The sequence below is a fragment of the Colossoma macropomum genome, unplaced genomic scaffold (assembly GCF_904425465.1).
Source record: "Colossoma macropomum unplaced genomic scaffold, Colossoma_macropomum, whole genome shotgun sequence".
In the NCBI taxonomy this organism is placed as follows: Eukaryota; Metazoa; Chordata; class Actinopteri; order Characiformes; family Serrasalmidae; genus Colossoma; species Colossoma macropomum.
In genome coordinates, this window is record NW_023494790.1 from 15870474 (window position 1) to 15896013 (window position 25540).

At 41.0% G+C, this 25540-nt stretch overlaps 1 protein-coding gene across 1 annotated transcript in view; it reads left to right on the forward strand.

Moving 5' to 3' along the window:
• Positions 1-25540, forward strand: part of odad2 (outer dynein arm docking complex subunit 2) — an 80606-nt gene that overhangs the window by 42726 nt on the left and 12340 nt on the right. The window contains exons 16-19 of the mRNA XM_036572317.1: positions 8441-8683; positions 13844-13958; positions 20882-21070; positions 21349-21570. Of these exons, the coding sequence (XP_036428210.1) occupies positions 8441-8683; positions 13844-13958; positions 20882-21070; positions 21349-21570 (769 nt within the window). The remainder of the gene's footprint in view (positions 1-8440; positions 8684-13843; positions 13959-20881; positions 21071-21348; positions 21571-25540) is intronic.

Here is a 25540-nt window from a genome sequence, read left to right on the forward strand (position 1 = left end):
GGTGAACCCTTCCCTATCTTTACTTCCAAAAGACTCAGCCTCTCTGGGAGGCTTTTTTATACCCAATCATGTTACTGACCTATTGCCCATCAACCACCAGGTGTTTTTTTTTAGCATTACACAACTGTAACAGCCGTTTGTGGCCCTCATCCCAACGTTTTTGGGACGTGTCATTGGCATCAAATTCAAAATGGGCATATATTTAAAAAAAAAAATCAGATTTCTCAGTTTCAACATTCGATATGTTGTCTTTGTACTATTTTCAATGAAATGTAGGGTTTGAGTGACTTGCACATCATTACATTTTGTTTTTATTTACATTTTCTACAACGTCCCAACTTTTTTGGAAATGGTGTTGTATTTGTTGATGATATAGCTGTTGATAAAAGCAACAATATAAATTCTGAAGTGTATATTGTCTGCTGAGATTCAGCCAAATGTGTCAAAACACATTGGAGAGCTCTTCATAGTGCAGATGGACAATGACCCAAAGCATTCTGCAAAAACAACCCAAGACTTTTTTAAGGCAAAGAAGTAGAATGTTCTGCAATGTATAGGTAAAATGTGTAATGTGTAAGGTAAAAATGTATAAGGTAAAATGCCTAAAGAACATCATGCCTGTCGTTTGAGGTTTGATATAACTTGAAATGCAGATGTTTAAAATGAATGAAACATATCCCATTCTATATAGCAACTACTCACATATTACAGAAGCACCCGAGAATGGAACATTCATTGTGTGGTCAGCGAGGCCTCCTTACCGCATGGAACATGTGTTATTAGAGTAGATGGACTCAGGTGATTTTGAGGGCTGTAATTGGCTGCAGATTGACCGGTCAGGGCTTCACTCTTGCTGTGAGAGTGGCCCTGTGCTGCAGAGCAGGAGGGCTACACACACAGAGGATGTGCAATCACATTTGCCGACTCTTTACGAGACGTCTCATTTGTTCACATCTAGCACTCACTTTTTCCACCACTGAATTCTGCCATGCCTCATCCCTCCTCGCCGAGGACAACTAGAAGTGATTATTTGAACAAAATACAAACGTTTTTTTACACTCTGTCTGTGAGCTCTGATCTTGTATGATGACTGTTTGCCAGTGGAATGTGTTTTCTCTTTCACCCACACTGTTAACAAAAGATGAAGTAAAGTGTTGATTTTATGGACAGCAGTGATGTGTTAGTCAAAGCAGCACTGCCATTAGCGCATGGAATGGGCTGTGGGAGCGGTGGAATGCGCGCTTTTGCCACTTGTGCTGTAATAGTCCGAGTTTGAGCTGACAGCCCTTTAAATCGTTTGTCATGTACAGTGCGTCGGCCTCTATTCCAGCGTCATTCCGCTCATCTAGGATGATGACGATCCTGGAGGCTTTCCTGCTGTAATTTTTCTGGCGCGTGATGTTTTTTAAGACGGTAATTTTCCCCCCATAAATAAAAAAGCCTTGGAACCGTGACCTGGCAAGCGTGTTCCGTCACAAAGGTACGCTCATATAAAAATGATTTAGACCTATTTATTTTGTCATGGGGTATGAGTTCAGGGACATGTAGTATACAGGGCTCAAATATGCATTATTTTATTCCGCCATTACCTGTCTATAAATTACAGAGTTTTATTTTTACAAGTCCGAGGCCAAAGATCTGATAAAGTGTCCCTGCATTTTTAGTTTATGATAAGAGTGTTTTTGGCTTTTTATGGCGTTATGATAGATTTGATCTGTGGAAGTGTCTACTGTCTGGCTGTATACCAGACAGAAATAGAATTGTTCAGGAGGAGGAATGCAGAGGGAGGTTTGTGTCTGCAGTGGCCCAGTAGCAGTTAGACTGCTCTCTCTCCACCTCATAAGTCAAAAGTGACAGAACCTTATCCTGCGTTTACATCACATTAAGTCCTCTGCAAATGGAAGCAGGTGCTGTGTGCCATAATCAATTCACTTAATAACCCATTAACCAAAGTGACTAAGGGTTTTCTTATGTCCTGTCTCCAATGCACTCTTATAAGTACCTTATTACTGCCTTCCACAACAAAACGCATTGTGTTTTTTTATGTCCAGTATGTTTTGGAGGTGGGCTCAAACTAATTTGGTGGCACCTAAGCATGTGGTGCCAGGTCGTCTCATTTAAATGCTTCAAAACATTTACAAATACAGTTATTACTCATTGTCCATCCATTTGAACTGCAAACAGTACACATTCAGTTTAAAATCATAATAAAAATTTTGCTATGAGAAACTGTAATGACGCTATATGTAATAATACAGCTTTACATACAAACATAACTTGCTAGTACTGTGCTAACCTACACTCCATCCAAGAAATGCATAGAGACTGTTGAGAATTGACTGTTTGCAAAATTCTCAGAAATCCTGCCTCTAGAAGCAGACAGATGAATAGATTCTGAAACGTTTTTAATTTAAAATGAACTGGTTTTACAAGATGTTCAGTGCACAATATTTAACATACGTGTTTGAGAACTGACAAAATATGCATGCTGGCCAGTTAAAGTGAACAAAATAAGGATTCTAGGAACCATGTTTACCTTAATCGAACCAGGGAAATTGTTTAGTTTTAAAATGGATGCTGCACCTTCAGATGAGGGTGACAGTGGGGCTACTGAGAGCAATCTTACGTGTTGAGGAGTACTCATTATCTTTTACACAAGGTCTTTTGGCAAGTTTTAATGAAACAAAACAGAGAATTGCATCGTTTTTTCTTTACACACAATATTAACCACAAATGTGAGCGCTGTTTAGTCCTGTTTAATCTAACTTTAATGTTGTTTGTCGTACGACATCATATTAAAATGAATTTTTGAAATGACCCTTTATGAGGTTTTGCTTACCTTACAGCTGGTAAAAATCTGCCTGTTGATACTTTTGATACTGAGGTGTGAGTGTGGTCTTCCTCAAAGTTTGGTCCAAACTTTTTCAGATCCGGGAATAAAATAAAAACATCGCCAAATGATCAGGAAAGCGTGTGTCAGACATTATACTAGAGGTCTACACAGGCTTGATTATTAATGCCCACATATGCCCGCTTAACCACATCATGTCCGCCTGCACCTGCAAATCCTAGTTGCCTGTTCTTGCCCGCACCCGCCTGCTTCAACCACACGTCATGCCCACCTGCGCTCTCTATCTTGGGCTGTGGTCCTTGTCCTCATCTGCACTGGTTTAACCTTTGTGGTCCGCACAGCTGGCATAGAGCATGCCTTTGCAACCCTCTGCTACAGGGCACTACAGCCTCCAGACCTATTGTACCTCCACATAGACAGCCACTGAAAAGAATGTTTGAGGAAGATGTTTAGTGTATTTTTAGGCTAAACAAAACCATGAAAAATTGCACATGGTACTACACAATGTCTGTCGATCATACTGACTAATTTACTGCTGCTGCCGTTCTTACAGCAGGTTTGTTTTGAGGAGTTTTGCTAAAGCTTTTCCTTCTCTTCATGGAGGAAGGAGCATATAGAGATGATTGTGATTGGCTGAGAGGTGTGTTGATCATAATTTTGCAGAAGCTTACTTGATTGATTGATAGTCCTTAGAGTTCAGAGAATAATAACATTTCTGCTGTTCTCTGCTGTCCTATCCATTTTTTGTTTGCTGGCTACATCTGACTTAATCCTAATACTGGAGAATTCCACACATTAGCTAGAGCATTAAAGAATCACTTAATAAATCATACTAACGTTGGGTATTATGTCTATTTTCCACAAAACACTAAAACACAAAACATATCTTGTATTATTTATAACTTGACCAGCACCTTTTAGTTCCTTGGCTTGCATCCCAGCCGTTAACCTCTCTACCACCTCCCCTACCATGAAAACCAACGGTGTGCGAGAGAGCTACACAAACAGTGCTGCTGAGCCTGGGCAAAACAGCCTGGCAAGGTGAGAGAACAAGTGAACTGTGCTGGCACCTGGCTCTGGTGCAGGGCAAAGCCCTCTCGCCCAACTCCAGCCCTAATGACTCAGAGCACTGTTGCTATGTGCGAAGCCAGCAGTAATAATAATAGCGATGATAATAATGATACCAATAATCGCATGCTAACCACAATTGCCGGTGCTTCATTTGCTAGCTTAAAAAAGCCTCCAAGTGGCTTCCAAAGACTGATTATGTGTTGGATACGATAAGGTATGCGGCAAGGAAAATTAGAGTGTTGTAAGAGCACAGCAACGTTTCTGTTAAACAGTCCTTCTCCTCTGCCCGGCCCTGAGTTGTGTTATGTTCTTTTGGATCCTATGCACGGTTGGGTGTGAACAAAGGTAAATTTTGGCCGTCAGCTAGAGAGGAAAGCAGCATGATGCTGGCCGAATATTTAATGCGCACTTAAAGAGGGAAATCTGGTTTTTCAACTCTCTCAGAGTTATTTGAACAACATATAAAAATGTCAAGGTCAGACACTATGTTTGAAATGAAATGACCAAACCATTCTTGTCAAACCAAAGTGCGCGTGGGGCTAGGGGCGCTAACTTAAGCAGAGCTTTTCACTGGGCTGTCTGGGTTTTGGAGAGCGTGCGGTGCGCCCACTTCAACATCAATCACAGCCAGAGTGGCATTCCGTGACAAAAATCGTTTTGGAATATATTTTACAGCAGCTATAATTTAAAGGAGCTTTTCCCCCCTCTGTTTTTTCCCCTCTCAAAAGTACATGAGCGAGTCAGACAGCTTGTGTTGCCAAAAGCAGACAGCATGTCTTTGTGTGAGTGATGCGAGACTGAGCACAGTGACGGGGCCGGCAGGAGAGGGGAGCAGAGGGGAGGGGGGTGTAGGGGTTTCAGAAGCAGGAGTGTGCTGGATTGGTGAGGGAGGGAGTGAATTTAGGGGCTTGAGAGAATGAAGAAGGGAGTGAGGAAGGAGCTGGTGAGGTAATACCTCCGCCAAAGCACTGGGAGAGAAGCATGTGTTAGCCATTTACCTGATTACTGATACATCAACATGAAAGATGATTGATGGCAAAAAATATAATTATGTTCATAGGCTTTGTGTGTTTATTTAAACAGTGATTTTGTTCTCTTTTTTCTGAAAGCAAAGATGCATGATTTTTACCATAATTCATGAAAACTGCAGTATCTCTCTGTCTTTTATCTCTGAAGTAGAGCTTCAACTGTTTGTCAGACATCATTTCCCAAAGCCTCCCACTTTGAACAGTTTGAAGGCCCTGCTTAATAAAGAAATTTTTTAAAGCTTAATTTAAACATGATTATTTTGTCACATCATATTATTTTGTAACGGAATTATATTTATCTGTGATCGAATGATGGCTGTTACATTTGCTACATGGTAATTTAACCATCAGGTTTTATGTATTGTTGGTGGGTTGGTTCGGATAACTTTTTTGGACAGAAATTTGTTGTGCTCGGGTCAGTTTCGGACTCAAAACTTCATAATATGGGTGGGGTCAGGTTCAGGCAAATTTGTGTTGGTCTCGGGTTGGGTTCGGACTCAAAACTTGGTGCTGCGCTTTGAGCTGGGTCAGGCTTGGACAGAAATTCTTGGGTTGTATTCGGGTTCAGACCAAAATTCTAAGGCCTGATTAAAGCTGTACTCTGAAAACAGACTGAAGTGCCTCTCTGTGCAGCTTTCACATCACATTCATAAGTATCAGTTTTAAAGGTACCAAAAAGGATTCTATACAGCAATGACATAGAAGAACCACTCTTGGTTCCCTAAAGAACCTTTCAATTCATGGAAGCATTTTTGTAAATGAGATGTACAAGTGTGAAGAACATTTAGGAATTTAAAAAAAATGTAGGAACCTGTTTTTAAGCATGTAAATAAACATCATCTTGAACTGTGCACACTGAAGTGTTACAGAATCATGAACATTGTCTCAGAGGAGACTCAAACATTTCTCTGGAGTTACAGCAGAGTGAGGAAATGTCTTGATGGAGGAGTCAATTCTATGCCAAAGAGCGGAGTGAACTTTCTGCCAAAAAACAGTCATGTTTGAGGTCAAGGGCCAGTATTTCAGCTGCAATTATGCACTCTCCCGTCTCTTACCTCAATGGGGAGTCTATGATGTGCACATAGCACACTATAATTACAGATAGTACATTCTTCCCTCTCACTGCCTCTCAGCCTGTATTATGTTTTACACATTCGTTGTTTTGCACAAATGTGTTCGCACTTCACCCCTCATTTGACTCAAGGAGGTCAAAGGAGTTGACACGAAGCTTAAATGTTTGCCCAAAAGCTGCTTGTAGGGTCTCAGAGAGCCAAGCATGGCTTATGGCTGATTTTAGACCACCAGATATCTTCTCTCTCCTTTTTCTCCAATACATGATTCACGTCCTATCTGGCCTGCCCATGTCAACAAACACCTGCCAGTATGTTTTGTTTTCTTAAAAAATATTGTTGCTATAGCGGTCGTCTCCTAATAGATGTATAATAACAAAGGCTAATAGACAGAAGGTGCACTGTAAAGTGTTTAACTCTTTGGATGGGATTAAATAAGACTGTCTGCTCTTGAAGTCAGTGTTTGTAGTTGCAGCTGTTTAGACCTGCTTCATATCACGCTTCCTTATGGCATCATGATGTGTGTTGGTGTTGGCTTTGCAAAACTGGACACTTCTAGTATATCATTCATCAAGTGTAATGCATGCAATCAATGTATAATTTTACTGTAGCTAATTGAAGCTAAAACCAATGTGGGGACATGTTGATGATGTTTAAATGTTCATGGGTGAAGCTGAGTGATGAAAAAGGGTGACATAAGCATTCATAAAGCTCTGCATGAATGCTTCATAAGACTGTCTTGAATGTTTCAGATCCTTCAGAAAAACATTTATTCAGCATATTGTCACTGTCAGAATAAAACTTTGTATGTCCAAAATGTTACCTTTACAGGAGGACAAAATGTTCTTAACTTAAAATAGAAGTTAACGTAAAAATATTTTTGCATGTAATTTTAGTGCATTTAATGAAATTTTAACACAATGCAAAGGGTAGCTGGAGTTTTCAAATTATTCAAAAAAGATCAAAAACGAAGGTCCCGATTTTTGTGTGGCAGCGATTATGTATAACATATATGATATTACAGTGGAATAGCATGCTTGTCACTTCTACATTTCTGCATAGAAGTCCACTCTGGGCCCTCTGAGTGGTGTAACTATCTAAGCTTTGGACCTATCATTAGGAGATTGTGAGTTTGAACCTTGGCAGCGCCACAGCCATCTATGACCACAGCATAATAGGGCATAATTAGCCTCGCTGTCTCTGGGTGCGTAGGATTGCCCGCCCTCTCTCCCCATCACTCAGCATGATTATAGCCAACGCAGGTACCTGCTAGCTGCCGTAACAGAATTGGCAGTTAGCTTTCTCTTCCAAGCATGTAGAACTGTTAAAAAATATGGTGCTGGAGGAAGCAGATGCTAGCTTTGTTTGATGGGAGAGATCTAGCTAACGAGTGCAAAAAAAAAAATCATTACTGCTTAATCAAGCTTGATAAAACCTTTCTTAAAATGAAGGTACTTACTATTCAGTACTCATACACGCTTATTGCTCTGTGATAATTTCAGTGCTCGGTCTAAAATGTTGCCCGTTGTAATTCTTCAGGACTTGCAAAGGTAGATACAAGCTTTAGAACGTTTTATGGAGGTAGTGCCGACCTAAAGTATTAGTATATTAGTATTTTTATTGTTGCAAATATCTAAAAGGGGATTTTAGTTTATTGTCATTTGTCTAGTGACAAGCCATACTTTTTCACAGATATATATATATAAGTGTCACTCCATTTTTACCTTACAAGACTTAACTTTGGCAGCTGTTCTCATCATTACTGTTCTACTTGCAAGAAAACATTTGGTGGACTTTGACCAAAACCAAGTGACCTTGGACACTCTCTACAATCGCCTTTAGGGCTGGGACGCCAGAAACCGTAACTGTGAATAAAAACAGTCATATAACTTAACCGTACATCAGAGGTTTGTTGAGGCACTCCGTGACCACATTATACCCCTTTTAAATGTTTACTGTAGTTTGCCACTGTACAGATCTTGGCAAACGAAGCCAAAATCGCAGCAAATGCTCTCTGTATCCTGCTCCAAGCCACAGAAAGTGGTGGTCATTGAGAATAAGCGTGTGTAGTGAGCAGCGTGGGAAACAGTACTGGACTACAGTCACCTGATTTATTCTAACCCCAGATATCTGCTGCCCTCACAATCATCTGCCCAAGTGCACTCCCAATGTTCTGGAGCTTCCAAGGTTTTCGATTCCAGCTGGTACATGAAGAAAGGAAGTTTTTCTTCTCCAGCTTATAATAGTGATAATTTTAGATATTTTTGTACCATGTGGGATTACCTTTGCCAGAATGAAACCCACATAGCTGAAGCTTCTGGTGAAATTATCCTTGAATGAGGATGTATCCCTAGAAACTCCATTAGACATTATACCTGCGGTGTCTGAGCATGCCTAGTAACTTTCTTTCATTCTTACAGGTTTGAGGAGTTCAAGGCTTTAGAGATGTTGGTGAGTCTGCTGACAGATCAGCCTGAAGAGGTGCTGGTCAATGTGGTGGGGGCTCTGGGGGAATGTGCTCAAAGACCTGCCAACCGTGCCACTATCCGAAAGAGTGCTGGCATCCCACCCCTGGTCAGCCTGCTGACAGGAACGAACCAGGCCCTACTAGTCAACGTTACCAGGGCTGTAGGAGCCTGCGCAACCGAGTCTGAGAACATGACGTAAGTCCAAACAAGCTTTAACCTAGAATGAGGCTTAGGCATAATTGTTCAAAGAGTAAGCCTGTTCCACAATGCATCAAAGCTACATTGTGTTCACTGTGTTGATTCCTTTTTCTCAAAGCTTGTTGCAGGTCTTCTGTCCCTGCTTGGTTCGGTGAGGGAGAGGAGGCCACCACACTGCTGTGACCCCTTTGACATGTTGTGTTTTGTGCTATAAGTCAAGCCATTCACTAACCACAACCCAGAATAGATTTGAAGTTTAAGCCCAGCGTTTTCTGACAGTAGCTCATAGGCTTACATTGCTGGCAGCCTTTAAGGTCCCATGAGCCAGCTTTAAAATGGTTCCCCTGCCCTTGGCCTGCTCAGGGTTAGAAGGAAACCACAATGTTGCTCTGGCTGAAATGTGCTGTTGCCACCAATTCTGAATTGTAAGTCAAGTTCCTCTCTCTCCTGGAGTTGTCAAAGGATGCTTCAGTAGCTTACAGTGTTGAACGTTCCTATCTTTGGCCCTCTAGCGAGGTTGCATATGCTACTGTTGCCGTTTGCTTGGTTTGGGCTGGGGAAGACACAACATTGTTCTTCCCATTTAAACAGACCATATTCACCACTGCTGCATCGGATCCAAAGGGCCCTGAGAGGTCCTTTCCAGCCTGCCGTCCATGCGCTGTCCAAAACTGACAGGTCCAGTGTGGAAACCCTCATCTCTCATGGCTGTAATGACAGGGCTGAAAGCACTTTGTTTACGCTACCTGCTGCACTCCTCATTGCTGTGGCCAGGGTGGAGGCCTTTATTGTCTCTGTGCGGTCAGTCTGTGTAAGCTACAGTGCAGTGCTGGCAAGGGTGGTTAGGCCCAGCCACACAAAACTGGAACAGAGAGAACATCAACATAGGATCTCTATTCACTGAGAATATCTTTATTCAGTAAAGGCCGGTGTACACGGATTACTGCCCTCAGAATTGCTCAAGCTCCGTTGAGCTTGATGGGGATCAGCAAAGAACAGAAAAACTTAGATTGGGTGAGTTATGTTCAAGAACTGACTGTACTACTCATGGAAATTCATTCTGTTGTTGTTACGCTACCCCATGTTGACTTTTAGCATGAGAATTTTTTGCAGGTATTCCACAAATGGTTTTAAGGAAGACATAACAATGTTCTTCTCATTTCTTCTTCTTTAAACACACCATGTTCACCACTAACCATCATTGCCTAGAACACAATGATCTGTTTTTCTACTTTCACAAAGCAAAGCAATGCAAAAGTTGATATTTTTCACTTTTATAGTTTTCTTTATTTCTTTTAGTTTTTGTTATTGTAGTAATACATTTAGTGTTCTTTATGAATCTGTCTTACATGCTGTGTGCTGACACAAAAATCTATCTTTAGTTCCAGCCTCTTAGGCAACGTTTTGGAGCTTTCAGCTCAACAATAGCAGACTAATCCTGTGAGCTATGCTAAGAATTGGCAATGTTGCAGGTAAATGGTTAAACAACTTAGCTTCTTGTTAGACTAGGCTATTATTTATGCAAGGGTCCCACTAAAGTCCATACATAAAAGACATTAATACATACACATAATTTACCACAATGTACAACACAATGGCATTGTTCTTATTATACTAAATGTAGCTAGCTGCTTTTTTGGTGTTATTTAGACATGTTTGAGTGTTTCATTTAGAAATGTTATTTAGGCTTAGGACATTTAGTCTCAGGAAGTCTGCTGTATCGTAATTCTAATAGACTCATCAACCATTTGGAAGTCTATCACTTGTCTTCACATCATAGCTCCTTGAATCCACATTCACCATTTAATCATCTAGAATCTAGAGGGTCTGGGACTTAACTTCACACCTTGCCACAATGCCTTTTTTAACTCTGTATCTATATATAAGCCTGTTCTTCTTGGAAGATCAGGAGAGGACTTGCTGCTCTGCAGTATCAGGGTCACACCATACCTTTCCATTGGCCATCCATATTTGCAATTAAACCACATTTCCATCATTCCATGAGCTCGCTGCAAAGTTCCTGCGACACTTCTCAAACTGGCATGCCGCTTATGCATATGCAGAGTTGAATCTTGTTATAGATTGGCCTGCTAACCAGTAGGCAGTTGTCCATATGTCAAAAAAAAAAGAAAGTAGAAGTGGATAGAATATCATGTTTAACAGAGCCCGAGACTGCCATGTGATTCCCCAGGGAGTGTGGTAGCACATGATCCAGTGTGTTCTACTGTATGTTTGCACCATCTGAATCTTATTATTTTTACAAGACTGTTATAGACTCCAGTCCTATTCTTAATTAATGCTGGACACAAATACAGAGCTTTATGTTTGAGTTCTCCCAGTCAGGCAGCCGTGACCAGCCATTGTCTAAAACAATAATATGTTTATGGATGTAAGCCACCACAGTGGTGTAGTAAAAATCCACCGGGCTTGTTTTTAAAGAAATAAGGTCACTCACTCCACTTCTGTGAGAGTGACAAGGAGCTCCAGGCTGTAGAAAAATGGATCAGCTCCTAAACAACATGTTCTTCACGTTTTCTCAAGGCATGTATATTTAGGAGCATCTTTTTTTACATTTACACTTAGTTGTGGACAGAAAGCCTTTATTTTCCTCCTGCATGCATTTTTCCCCTTCGTCTTGTGGCTTATTTTGAGAGTTCTGTGCTGTAGTTTGCTGAGCAATTAGCATAGCTACCATTTGATTGTTTCCTGTTGCAGCCCAGTCTGGTCAGGACTGTGTAGGAGATTAAGAAGAGCACTGCAGTCCAGTCTGGTGTTACTGCCCAAATTGAGACAGAAGAGAAAGTTACAGAACTCTTAACAGGAATTAGGGTATTCAAGTCAAAATGATTTGAATATTTAAGTATATTTAGTGGATGGAAAGATGGATGTAAGGGAAAAAATGCAGAATGTCATGTTAGTTACTGTGTATTGTTAGGCCTATTGTTAGTTCTGCCTCTACAACTGCCCAAACTCAAAAAAGCCACTATAGCAAGGATTGTTTACTTTAGCTCATACATATTGTATACATTGATTAATTGGTTATTAAAGAGATTGGGGAACCATTTGTCAAACGGCATGAATCTGGTTTGAATTCTGGTTTGAATTCTGGTTTGAATTCTGGTTTGAATTCTTCATTCTAATTTTTTTTTCACACATCCTGATCTGACACTGATTGGGTATAAAAACAGAATTTTTCATTTTCTCTCTGTGGTAACTGCATACCTTAGTAAATTGGTTTAATGTTAAAAGTAAATACTGTAATGCTCACTGAACATTTTCTGTCAGCATTTCTGTTCACTGACTCATTTTGAATGTGTTGCACTTCTAGGTCAGTCAGACAAGTGGAGCTGGTAGATAAATCTCATGTTCTGTAGTTCCACAGCTAAACCAGAGTCCCTAAGGAGTCCTGCCAGTAGATTGTAATTCCTCTTTGCTCTTCTAGTCAGCACTTTCTACCTGCTGAAATACAGAGATCCTATCATCTTTGAATCAGTATTGTGAGTGTTGGGGTTGTTGTGAAGCTGGATTTAGTGGTCCCTCGGGAAGCAGGGAGGGTTCTCCCTGTTATCATGCCTCTGGGCTTGATTTATGACCCGTGGAGGGGACGCGTGTCGCTGGGACCTCTCTGACCAGTGCATGGCCCAGCCCCCAGTCATGGAGATCCCCCAATTACAGCGTGGTTTAGTAATTATGACAGCATTGAATGTCGGCCTTGTCGGTGGACGCACACATGGGAAACAGGTTATGCGTTATTTATACTTGACAAACAGGCCACACTGAGAAGCCATTCTGCTCAGCTTCCCATAGCCTGACTACAGCCTTGAGTAGAGTGGTGTCCACAGTGTGAAATACAGCCTAGTCTTAAGCAAACCTCACTCAGACCCAGTGAAATATAGAGAGACTTGTATCCAAGACTGTTTGATTTGGAAAGAGGACTTTTCCCTGGGTTTTTTCCTTCTCTGTGTGTCAGTGACAAGATCTGAATTACCCTGTAAACTGTGTGTGCGTCTCTATGTGTGTGTTTGTATGTGGCTCGCTCTAGCTATAAATATCCGAACGGATCTCCGAAAGTACTGCACACCAGTTTCCTGTGGGTCAGCTTCTGGCCAGGTGAAGCGCTGATGTTTTGTTGACCCTTTCTTGGCATTCTAGTTGTGTTTGAGAGCAAGAATGTGTAAGGAGTAAGTTTAGGACAGATGAGGGTGTGTGATGGCAGGTCATGCAGAGTGTTTCTAATCGGATACTGGAATGTTTTCAGAAACTTAACATAGTGCTGGGTGATGTTTCATGTACACTAATAAACAGGAATTGAGGCCTGTGCCTGGTTACAGTTAACTGCGTCATGATTGTAACAGCCCCCTGTAAAACCTTAATTACCACCAGTTTAAAAAAAATGTTTATTTATTGAATTGTTTCATGCAAATGGTAGCAAGACACTAGTATTTCCACATGTGAACATAACTAAACTTTTAAACATGTTGGGTAATGTGATATCCTACATTAATACTACTGTTATTTTACTGAGTAGTGATAGAAACATGGCTGTTGAGCTGCACTGGTTAAACATACTCATGGATGTGGTGCTGTATGCAGTTGCGAAAGGCATATATCATATCTGTACAAAATGTTGTGTAGTGTGTACATTTTAGGATATTCTCAGACCACAGCGTCAGAATTCAGACGTCATTCAAAATGGCTTTGGGTCGCTGGAATAACTCAAGCGCAGATCAGGCGAAATGGCTTTGGACAAAAAGGCTTCAGATTAAGTGAATACAGACAACATGACAAACATTAAACAAAATGGCCTCAGGCAGTAAAGTTCGTATGACATTCACAATTTCATTCTTTCTTCCGAGATTGATTACAGTTTACCATGATACAATGATATGTTTGGAAAATATTATATTGATATTCATATTCATATGATATAGATTTTTTTAATACTGCCCAGTACTAACTTATCAGGAGGGATGCTATATTATGGGAGCAATTGGAGAAAATAGCCATGTATGGGGAATAAGACAATGGCTATGCTGTTCTGTACTATGCTTTGTGTTTGTGTTTTCATGCTTTGCTTTCATCCTTCTCTCTCTCTCTCTCTCTCTCTCTCTCTCTCTCTCTCTCTCTCTCTCTTTTACTCCCTCTCTCTCTCTTCAGGATCATTGATCGCCTGGATGGGGTGCGCCTGCTCTGGTCCTTGCTGAAGAACCCGAATCCCGATGTCCAGGCTAGTGCTGCTTGGGCCATCTGCCCTTGCATAGAGAATGCAAAGGTACAATAATTTACTGCATGGTAATAAGACTAGCAACACAGCAGCCAAACAAATGATGCAGAATACATATTTTGACTGCTAGACCAGAAGGCTCTCTGGGTATTAAGGCAGTGGACTCAGACTCCAGGAGTGGCTAGACAGCAACAGACAACAAAAAAAAGTGTGTTTGCATGTCTACCATACCGGGTGCATCATTTTGCATTGTTTATTTTGGGTCCCCACATCCTCTTTTTATTAGTCCTTTGAGCTGCTCTTTCGTTTAGCTCTTCAGCTCTAGGTATGTTTTGGCATAAGTGTGTAATGAGAAAGCTAGAAAATTCTAATGTCTAGACACAAAGTGTGTAATCTGTGAAGAAGTGTATATGCATTTTAAAGCCTGAAATTTTTGTCTGAACTCAAATACAGTCCCAGAAACAGCATTGTGTTCTGAGTCTGAAACTGACCCAAGTTCAACAAGATTCTGTCCAAAATGGACCCAAAGTGGCCCATCGCCCAAAGTGTCAAGTAAAACCGGATGTTTCTAATGATAGTGCAGTTTAAGTGATTGCATAGCAACTATAACAGCTGTCATTGGATCATGGAAAGTCAAGACGATATAATAAGGATTTAATAAAATAATCAGCTTTCTAAAATTAAGTTTCTGTTAAACTTTCAAATGCAGTGCTTTCAAACAACATTAAGTGTTTTATTCTGGATTATTGTGTGTTGCTAAGAGCAGGCTAATAGCCTTCACCTGTTTAAAAATACCTAAAACAAAACCACCTTTGGTCAAACAAACAAAACATTCTTTTGGCTGCACTAAACTGTCCTGTCCTGAATCAATTCACTGTGTTATTTCTCGTGCGGCCGCTCGAGCGTGGGCCTTGTGGACCTCAGCGCTAAATTCTATCAACAACACGATGGCGTTCAAACTCGGCTGAACCAGACCTGTGTAGTCGGGTCCCATCGGGTTCAGACAAATATTTCAAGCTGTAATGCATGTTGTTCTGACCACCACCTGTCTGGTGAATGTAGGCCAGCGTTGAACTCAGTGAAGCTTTGTGCTAGGTTTGCAGCTTGTTCCTTTCTCTGGCTGAAAACCATCTGCTCTGCTGTAATATCCTGTGGATTCAGATCTTATTATACACACATCCATCCATTCCTCTCTTTCTTTCTTGTCTCTTTTCCTTTGTTTCTCTCTGTTTCTCGTGTTGCAACACTGCAAACCATTCAATAAGCTTACACAAAAAATTTCTTACCTCATGTACAATTCACAGCCAACAAAATACACCACGTAAGTCAACAGGTGTGACAGACAGTCATTGTTGTAATCCTTCTTGAGCAGTAAGTGTTCTTAACACTGCCCTTAATCACTGAACACAGCTTTATACATATATCATTAACACATAACATGTTAGACATGTTTAAAAATGCTTCTTTCTCAATCAGAGCCAAATTTAGCTCTTTTATTCACCAATATATAAATATTAACCTCCATAACTGGCACAAGTCTAGTCTGCCCTCTTGAGCCTCTTGTGTAACGAGCCTGCACAAATGCGTCATTGTTCTACAAGCTTATCAGCATGATTAACATAAATAGGGTGTTGCTTGTGTAATCTTAGTGGGATCTAAATATACAGAGACTCTGCGGTGGCCAGGTGTCTCGGAGAAGTTTTTTTTTTCTAGAAGGTTTTTTTTTTTTTTCCCCTCTGTAGCTCCACTGGCTCTAAACAGTGGTAGACATTACACAGGTTAACCATGTAGATCAAAAAGTCCACAGCTCACAGCCTGAGCCCTAACAAAGTTTGACAATGTTTGTCTGGCATTTACAGTGTCAATTTTTTAGGTGCTTGGGGAGCGCAGAGTTTACAGTCCAGGGAGGTGGTGGGTTAGTGACAGGAGCAAAAATTGTGTGCCCAAACAAACGGGGAACTAGATCAGCCTCATGGCAGAGGTTATTTAGAGAAAGGCCCATGTGGCTTGAGTTAGCAGCTCCAGGGCCAGATTTAGGAGAATCACGCTGGAAGAACAGCATCTGGGGGCTTCCAAATCCTGCAGGATACACAGAGGCACACACACACACACACACACACACACACACACACACAGCATGTATTTACTATGAAATCTTTAGTGATTAGAAACTACTGTGTGATTGTGCTTTGTTCTCAGATCAGTCTGCTGTACAGCAGTAGTAGTTTTCCTTAATGAAAGCCACCTTTAATCTGCCCTGTGCAAAAATAATTGCAACGCACCATTACCTCTCCTTTTTTTGCAGTGAGGAACTGAGAGGCTTGATTACTTTGAAGTAATCCGTCTTTAACTTACGCAGTGGTCCCACCTTCTGTATTCTCACTGACTCTTGGTTATGCGTGCAGAGTGTTTCTCTGCTCTCTCTGTAGTAGTACTAGTAATATTACTGTTCGTATTAGTGCTTTGCACAAGTGCTTTTGACAAACACACATCTAAAATGGGGCACAAGAGTCATTTATACAAATTAAGTACAATATATGTTACAAAAGACTCAAAACACAAAGACAAAACAGATGAATTTAAACAATTCTGTTGCACATCACATCTTTTTTTCTCCTCTTTGCCCACATTACCCTTTACAGGCTCAATGTTCTTAAAGCTATCAGTATTTTTTTGGGTAAAGGTACTACCCAGCCCATCCAGTCTGACCTTTTGATTGTGACATATGGCAAATGACATAGTCCAAAAACTCCTGCCTAATCCAAGTAGCCCATGCTGACATTTGAATGAACCTTTTAGGCTTTACAGGGTGCAACCATGTTTTTTTCCTGCTAGCTAGGTGTCCCTCATCACACGAATGCTACCAAGCTGGGATAGTAAACGCTAGCATATGCTTCCCTTTGGAATACATGAAGCTAACCACTACATCTTTCAAACTGTGGTTAACACAGTGTCTTTTGACAGCTCAACGCATGTATAGGAGAAGACTAACTGCAAATTCTGTCCTGTCAGCTAATAGACACCTGCATTGACTAGCATCACTCTGAATGATGGGGAAGAGGGAGGGCCATCGCATCCACCCAGAGAGAGCGATGCCACATATGCTGTGTTGCATTACCATCCACAGATGGCTGTGGCATCGCTCAGGCCACACATATCGGGCTCGAGTCCTTGCAGGCTGCATCACTGCAGATTTCAACATTCTGCCCCTTTATATACACTTGTTTGAATTCTAATTGGCAAGATTTTCACAGAGCATTAGATGAGAGAAAAAGCTGATTTCTGCAAAGCTGTGACCCGGAAGGAACTCAGTTTGACCTGACTGGCTTAGATGGTTGCACCACTCAGGAGCTGTGACACCAGGGTGTAGCATATTTTTCTCTCTGCTGACTGTAATACTACTTTTAAATTTTTATCAGAAAAAGATCCAGCTTTAACCTCTCCTCTTTTGCTTCCCTGGTTTTTCACTGTTAACTCCTTCATTTTTAGACTTAAATTTTCAATAGTACAGTGTTGTACGCTTCTGTTTCTCTTTGTGCTCCCTCCCCCCGCTGCGTGCTGTGTGTGCTGATGTGGGTTGGTTGGGGATGTTTTTGTAGGAGCGGGTTTGAAAGGATTCCTCAGTGACCCGCCGCAGCTGGTGACTTTAACACGCTTCCTCTGCCTCTCCTTCTCTCCCTCTCTCTTGCTTTCTCTCTCTCTCTCTCTCTCTTCTCTATCCCTCCCTGTCTTCATCAGTATTCCCATGCTGCTGTTTCCTGTGTGAGACAGCCTGTGGATTCCTCTCTCTCTCTCTTTTTCTTTCTCTCTCTCTCTCTCTCTCTCTCTCTCTCTCTCTTTCTCTCTCTCATCCTCATTCTCTGCTCTCGCTCTCTTGCCCAGACTCGTTGAATGTCGAGCTCATCCTTTGGCATGACATCTAACACAGACTGCCCTCCCTCCTTCTCTCCACTCCATCCTTCCATCTCCTCTCTGCTGACCTCACTCGCCCGCTACAGCCGCCCATTCTGTTGCTGGACCATTTATGCTGTGCTGTACTTTGAGCAAAAGGACTGCACGGGTCTACTGTGCTTTGGGCATGGGCCCATGAGCTTGCACTTTTAAGCACTATTTTGAGGATTGATCTATGCTCCCCTTCACTGAGTTGAAAGGGTAGGCTTGCTAGAAACAGTTTAGAACAGGACAGTAAGCTTGTGCACCATTTGAAATTGTTCCCTAATCACTATTCCCTACATCAGGGAGCACTTTAGAGCATTAGTAAACCAGATTTATGATTTAAGTAAATTATTCTGTACACAAATGTTTCACGGCTTTGTTCTTTAACATGTGACTTTTATGACTCTATGAGTTGTATGAGTCACATTCACATAAAACACAGTGCATCATGGGTATTCCAGATGTGCTTGGTACATCATTGATACATTACCATTTGAAGTACATTATATGCCATTATATGCATGAACTGGATATTCAGTAGGTTTTCTACGAAGTGATCGCCACCCAAAATAGTGCACTGAATAGTGAACAGTGCAGCTGCCCAAAGTGTGGACCACGGGCCAAAGTTTTATTTGGCCTACCAGCAAGTTAACCTAACCCCACACCCTCAACCAACAAACATTTGTACTATATATAACTTACTAGAATCTTATTTTCCTTATAAAAACTTTCAAAGTATTTTCTGCAATGTTATCTAAAACATTTTAATGCTTTGGCCCTTGAAGGCATCTTTTTTTATAGGACATAGTTTCAGACACAGCCTTGCAGTTTTAAAAACATTCAGCCTGCATGCTCTGAAAAATGCTGTCTTTACAAATGAAATCTCCTAAATTTACTTGTTTCAAGATCATTTTCCAACTTTAAATTGCTTAAACAACCTTACAACCATTTAGATATTGCTGCTGTCGGAACAAAACCTTGTATCTCCATTTTTGTTGTTTTTTAGTTTTTCACATACTTTGAAAATGCCTGTTGTCCTTTATATTGTGTTTAAATTTCATGAGGAATGGACCAACAGAAATGGCCAAAATATACTTGGAAAAACGTTTGGTTCCATTGACTTACATTAAAAGTAAAGTCTGTTTTTTCTTTCTTATCATTTTGGAGATACGAGGTTTTGTTCCAACAGAAGCGGTATACTCACTAGATTTAAGCTGATTTCACTTGCCAAGATATATATTTTTGCAGTGTGCTTTCTTTAGTCTTAATTCTGAAGGAATATAAATGCACTATGTTCTAATTTGTTGCACCATCCAATTCCGAGCCCATAATTACACGTCTCTGTGCTGTCAATAAAGACGTCTTGCTGGCATTTTCTAATCACTGGAAACATGCTGGTGCCATGATGGTCTGCTGTATGTCGGAGGCACCACAATAAAGGCTGAGGTTTTTTAACTTAAATAGTGCCCATGGCTGCTGATTGTTTGTATGTGTGTGAATGCATGTGTGTTTGCCCGCTCTTCCGCTGTGGTCGTCCCTCGGCTGCCCACTATGCTATGGAAATGAGGCGCTTTGTGTCCAGCAGCTCGGAAAGTCCTGTGGGAGAATCCGTGCTCTCCACACTGGACCCACAGCCTAGCTTTGTACATACAGATCTGGAGGCATTTTATACATACACTGCCTCTTACACAGTTACACAATCAATCACGCAGCCTTTTTTAAACACAGGCCATAATATTCAGAAAGCACAAACTGTGCACACACAGACACACCCGTGGTGTGGCGGATTGGCTAGAATTGTATTATTGAAGAAAGTTAAAGCTACACTATGTAAGATGTTGGGATTTGGAAATGGAATGGTGACATTGCATGCAATATGTGGAAGAACATTTTGTAATGTCGGTTGTGCTTCTGAGCCCTTCACCAAGTGGATGAATCTGATGACTACGAGCGTGTTGAAGTATTTAAAGAGAACTCTGTGAAAACTTGCTGCAGGATGTATCTTCTGAGGATGTTAAGGAAGTATCTACCATTGTCAACATATCTTCATCAGTATAATCTTGATTGAGCTGGACCTTCTTTTTAAAGTATGACATGGTCTGAAAATCTGCCACAAAATCCCACCAGACACCTCTGACATTTAAATGACTATTTCAGACTTTACATGGCAACTGGCAGCAGTTGCACACTGCTTATCACACAATCATGCAGATTCATTTTGGCGCATTGAAGCTTCACTCATACAAGTTTAGAGGATGAAGACTCAAATCTGAGCAGGTAAACCCATTTTTATGGAGCTGTTAGCTTAAGCCACTTTTAATTCATGTGTTTGTTAGCATCAGAGGCCAATCTTAGCTTAGCAGGATGGGTAAACCCTCAGCAATTTTGGCTCACTGATGTTGCGCTGAGGTAAGTTTTGAGGTTAAAGGCTGAAATCTCAAGTGAAATGGATTGACTGAAAGACAACATCTTTCTGGTTGTTAAAGTTACAGTGGGAGCTTTGTTTCTGTTCTGTGTCAACTGTTCAAACAGAGACAGTGTTCAGGGTAGGGCGGGAAGGGGTGTAGTTTAGAAACTGTGCAGCGAAAGGGCATTTACTATTTGCATAATCGTGCGTAATTATAAATTTTCATATTCTTAGTACATGTTAAGGTTTAGGGATGCTTCTCTGCCATTTTTAGTAGTTTCTTGGGCATTTTTAACAGTTCAATATTCAACATAGATTATATTTTTTGTGTTTTTTATGAGTTTAGGTATTTGAACAGCAATGCAAAATATTTTCTTGCTGGAATTAATTTAAAGTCAGAAATAGAAGATGAAATGGATATTGGATATTGTTAAATGGAAAAAAATGCTTGGGATGGCTCCCAAGTACAGCCTATGTGGGGGAAATACTGTATGTAAATATAGATAGGGTTACATAGTAAGTCAGTAGACTCCGCCACTCTCATTCACACACACACACACACACACACACACACACACACACACTGTAATTGCTTGTGACTGTTTTTCCCCCTGGGGGTGTGTTTCAGGATGCGGGGGAAATGGTGCGTTCCTTCGTGGGCGGCTTGGAGCTGATTGTTAATTTGCTGAAATCGCCGAATAAGGAGGTGCTGGCCAGTGTGTGCGCAGCCATTGCCAAAATCGCCAAAGATGAGGAGAACCTGGCCGTCATCACTGACCACGGAGTGGTGCCCATGCTTTCCAACCTCACCAACACAGTAAGCCTTAGCAGGCCCTAGGCTACAATTCCATTTGCACGTTTACACTCACATCAGACATCTTCTTCTGATTTAGCGGTTTCAGGATTTCATAACCATCCATGTATTTTATATGCCCTTACACATAGTGAATAAAGTGTAAAGTGGTTAAAGACCACTCCATGTGTGGCACAAGTCCAGGGTTTTAGCATACTGTCACAACCTGCAGGACAAGTAAGAAGTAAAAGATTCATGATAATTGATTTGAGCTCATGGTGGTGCTTTCTCTCAATCTACAGGCAGATGATAAGTTGCGCAGGTATCTAGCAGAGGCTGTTGCACGCTGCTGTATGTGGGGCAGTAACCGTGTGGCGTTCGGGGAGGCTGGGGCTGTAGCTCCTTTGGTCCGCTACCTGCGATCTAAAGACCCCTCAGTGCATCAGGCCACAGCCCAGGCCCTCTTCCAGCTCTCCAAAGACCCCAACAACTGCATCGCCATGCATGAGAACGGCGTGGTCAAGGTATGGCTCCAGTACCCAGCACACTGTAGATACCTGTTTTTCATTACACCTCCCTGGCTATAGAGGAAAGTAGGGGGATCAAAGCATTTATTCAAACATACTCAAAGCAGATAAGAGATTTAAAGCGATGGTTTGGACAAAAATCAAACTTTTCACAATTTTCCCCTTACAGCAAATGCAGTCTATCATGCAAGATCAGCTGTGTTTGCTGTCTGAAGTTTTTTTTTTTTAAGTTTTCCACTGAAACTACAAGGCTAATGTAGCTAACATCATACATCTATTTGAGATTACTGAACAGCTCAACATGGTTTGAGACAGCTATACATACAAATTGCGCAATGCCATAGCTCATACACAATTGTTGCCGAAAGATCTTATTTACACAGCAGTCTCCAGATGTAGTTGGTCAGTAAAGACATGTTTGGTTTCCAAATTTTGCTTCTGCACTGTAAAATTGGAGCTATGAGGCTAACATTGAACACATTGATAACAAACATTAGAAGTTCATACTCACCCAATTCTTTTCTGCAAATTCATTGCCCAAAATTTCTCTCAACCCACTCAAACTGCAACCAATGCTTTAATGACTTATAAGTCCAACTACACAGTGAATTTTTGTAAATTTTTTTGTAGTTCACAGTCTGTCATATTTTGCCCAAAACCACAATAGAAAGTCTATGTGAATGTAATGAAGGGCAGGATGCAGTTTGAATGGATTGAGAGAGAGAGGTTTTGGGCATGTATTTAAAGAGATTACTTTTAGCATTTGTTAACATTTGTTTCATAGCTGCGGTGTTAAACTGCAGACAAATTTGGACACCAGACACATCTTCACTGATCAACTACATTTGGGGTATGTGTGTAATTAATTTTTGTCCAAACCAGTTTAATAAATGTCTTCTTTGAGTATGTTTAAATAGGTGCTTTACTCTATCTATTTTCACTGTGTTGTTACTGATTATTAGTATTTTAAAATGGATGCTTTTTCTTCATTAAGCTGTTTCAAACTGTTTTGTTCATTTACATCCTTGAGGCTTTAAGCATGTTCGCCTTTATATTAGGGTAGCTGTATGACAGAGTTTGCAAACACACACACACCATGTTTCCAGCTGGGGCCTCTCTGGAGGGCTATCCCCCTCTCTCTCCTTTTTTTTAAGTGACGTGTGAAAACATCACTAATAAACTTTGAAAGGCTGCAAACTATTTTCAGAGACCTTCTGGAGAAGCGAGGGCAGAAAGAACAAGGCCCGTTTTCTTTCTGGGCCGGCGGAAGCGCGAGCGCGTTTTTCTAGCCGTCATGGGAATTGAGCTGAGCAAACAGCAGTGTGTGTGTGCTGAGCGCCACTTTCCCTGCAGATCCCAGCGTCCGGCATGCCAGGGCAGCAGCGCACCCAAAGGCCGTCGCTCAGGGAACGGTTGCTAAGTGCACTGCTGGATCGGGACAAGGCAGAGTGTGAGTGTGGCATGTCTTTGGCTCTCCGCAGAGAGCACACAGACGGACAGTAGGCCATGAGGCTGCTGGACGCTTAGCCCTTGAGTGGCAGCTTTTTGAAGTGGCTGCTGTGTCTAGAGGTCATGTACTCGTGGAGGCACAATGTGCTTCAGGCCATGTAGGAACATGCAGAACCTTTATGGGTTCTGCTGTGTAAGACTTGGCAAAACAAAACATTAAATATTTGTAGGATTTGTCTGCCAGGGGGTGTAAATGTAAGATTTAAAGGGTGTTCTTTTTCCCCTCTTTCTGTTAGAATAATTAGCCAATGACAAATGTGCATGAGGGCAAGTGTTGTCCTGCTGAGTTCTTCAGTCTGTCATCCAGAATAAGACTGAATGCTTGGGATCATATGAAAATACTGCCAAAAATCCCTAGATTCTGGACTTTCAGTGCACCTGCTTTGGTCTTTGTTAGGTTATTTGTTGCATTTGCAAACAAGCAGACAAGGACTGGTGTGCACTATGAGCAGCATTTAACCAAAAATCAGACATATATCAGAAAAACTACAAAAATACATGTACGTCTATTCTGTACTATAGATATGTAGTATCGTTAGCATCCCGAGGTTCTTCTGTCTGATGGCTTAGTTTGTGAATGACACAGTTTATTCTTAGAGGAGGCCTTAAGCCAAGAGATATCTGGCATGTAAGCTGTAATTCTGGCATGAACACTGTAATCCAGTTTGGGGGGAAAAAATAGTTGTTTTGCTGATATGTAAATTGAAGCACATTTGGCATTTCCACCAGGAAAGATTTTCACATGAGAAAAGCGTTTGCGAGGACAGAGCTTTAAAACACTTCCCCCCACACCACCAATAGAAATGGTGATATAAATTATGAAAGTGGTTGCACCATTGCAGCCAAGTCTTTTTTCCCATGTTCCTTTAATGGCGAGCTCCAGGCTGATGTGCTGCTGCAGTGAGTGTGGTTCAGCACTGCCCATAATTGGAGGCTGGGCTGAACACTGGGTGTTCCAAAAGAGTAATGTCCAATTTGCAAAAGTTGTTAAGCTCAGTGTTTTTTTTTATTTTATTTTATTTATTTATTTTTGCCCAACTGAAGCCACGACAAAAGCTGTATGGCTAGTGTGTGTGTGTACGTGTGCACACAGACATTGTTCTAGGTGTAATTTTGTGTTTTTTTGTTGTTTTTTTTGTGGAAGTTGATGTGAACATTACATTGTTTACTACTCCATCTATTAGTCTGTTGCTGCTTAGCAGTGCAGTATTAAAGTTTCATCACCTGACCAACATGTGTTCTGGGCCTTTTAAAAAAAGTTAATACTTGTCGCAAACCCATTCCACCATTAGGCTATTACTCCTCCATTTACTCTCTAGAGCAGATGCGTACATTAAGTTCTCTCTGTATTTACCCGCGATATACCTGACTCACCCCAAGGACACATAACACAGAGAGGAGGGAGAGCAAGTCTGCTTGGCTATACATTTTTACCTATGATATATGTTTTGGTGTGGCAGAAAACGTGTTAAAACAATATTTCCTAACGTTGTAAATGGGTTTGGAGAGGGTTTATCGGGGAACGATGTCTGTGCTGTAGTCTAATTTATGGAGGGGTGTAAAACTCAAGACTGCCTCCTGCTATTATTGCAGCCGTATTTCAGAGTTAGGAGCTTTTTCTGAGAACATGTAGCAGCGTAGAGCAGTAATGATTTCCTTCTCTCTCTCTCTCTCTCTCTCTCTCTCTCTCTCTCTCTCTCTCTCTCTCTCTCTCTTTTTGTCTTCTCGCATGCTCTCTCTGAGAGTTGTGTTCAGACAGTAACTTTCTTGCTGGCTGTTCTTAATGGTGTAGAACCCAGTCCCCTATGCTCTAGCAAAGGAAATTAAGCATTGAGAAGAAAGTATTTTACCCTGGAAAACACATTAGAGACCCAGTCTGTGTTCTCCTTCTGTCCCCTTGATTTTACAAGCAACAAATGCTGCCTTTAAACTGTATTTTTACACTATGTATTCTCACACAAATAAGGAACTTAAAATATTTAATAAAATATTTCATAAAATTATGAAAGGACAGTGAATGAATGTTTCAGGCCAGTATTCAGTTTTTATGAGTATGTGTATGTTTAAAAGCAGCCGTTTGTTTCTCTAAGGAGGTTTTTATCTTGTTCAGCACTTTTTCTACTGGTGTGAATAAAAAAGTTGTTCAGAACTCACTCATTGTTGAGTGGTATTAATTTCAGTAACTGCAACACATAAATATATTCACATAAATACAACAGGTCAATAGAGAACATTGGAAATAAAGGTGCAGTCACAGTGGGACTATGTATGTGTGTGTGTGTGTGTGTGTGTGTGTATATATATATATATATATATATATATCGCAGGTGAAAACAATAATAAGAGAGAGATACAAAGGCCATTTCGTCATTGATTCGGTTGAGCATCTCTCGCTTATCTGTATGATGTTTTGTCTTGATCTTGTTTTAGATCCACAAGATTTCTGCATTGTGTGAAA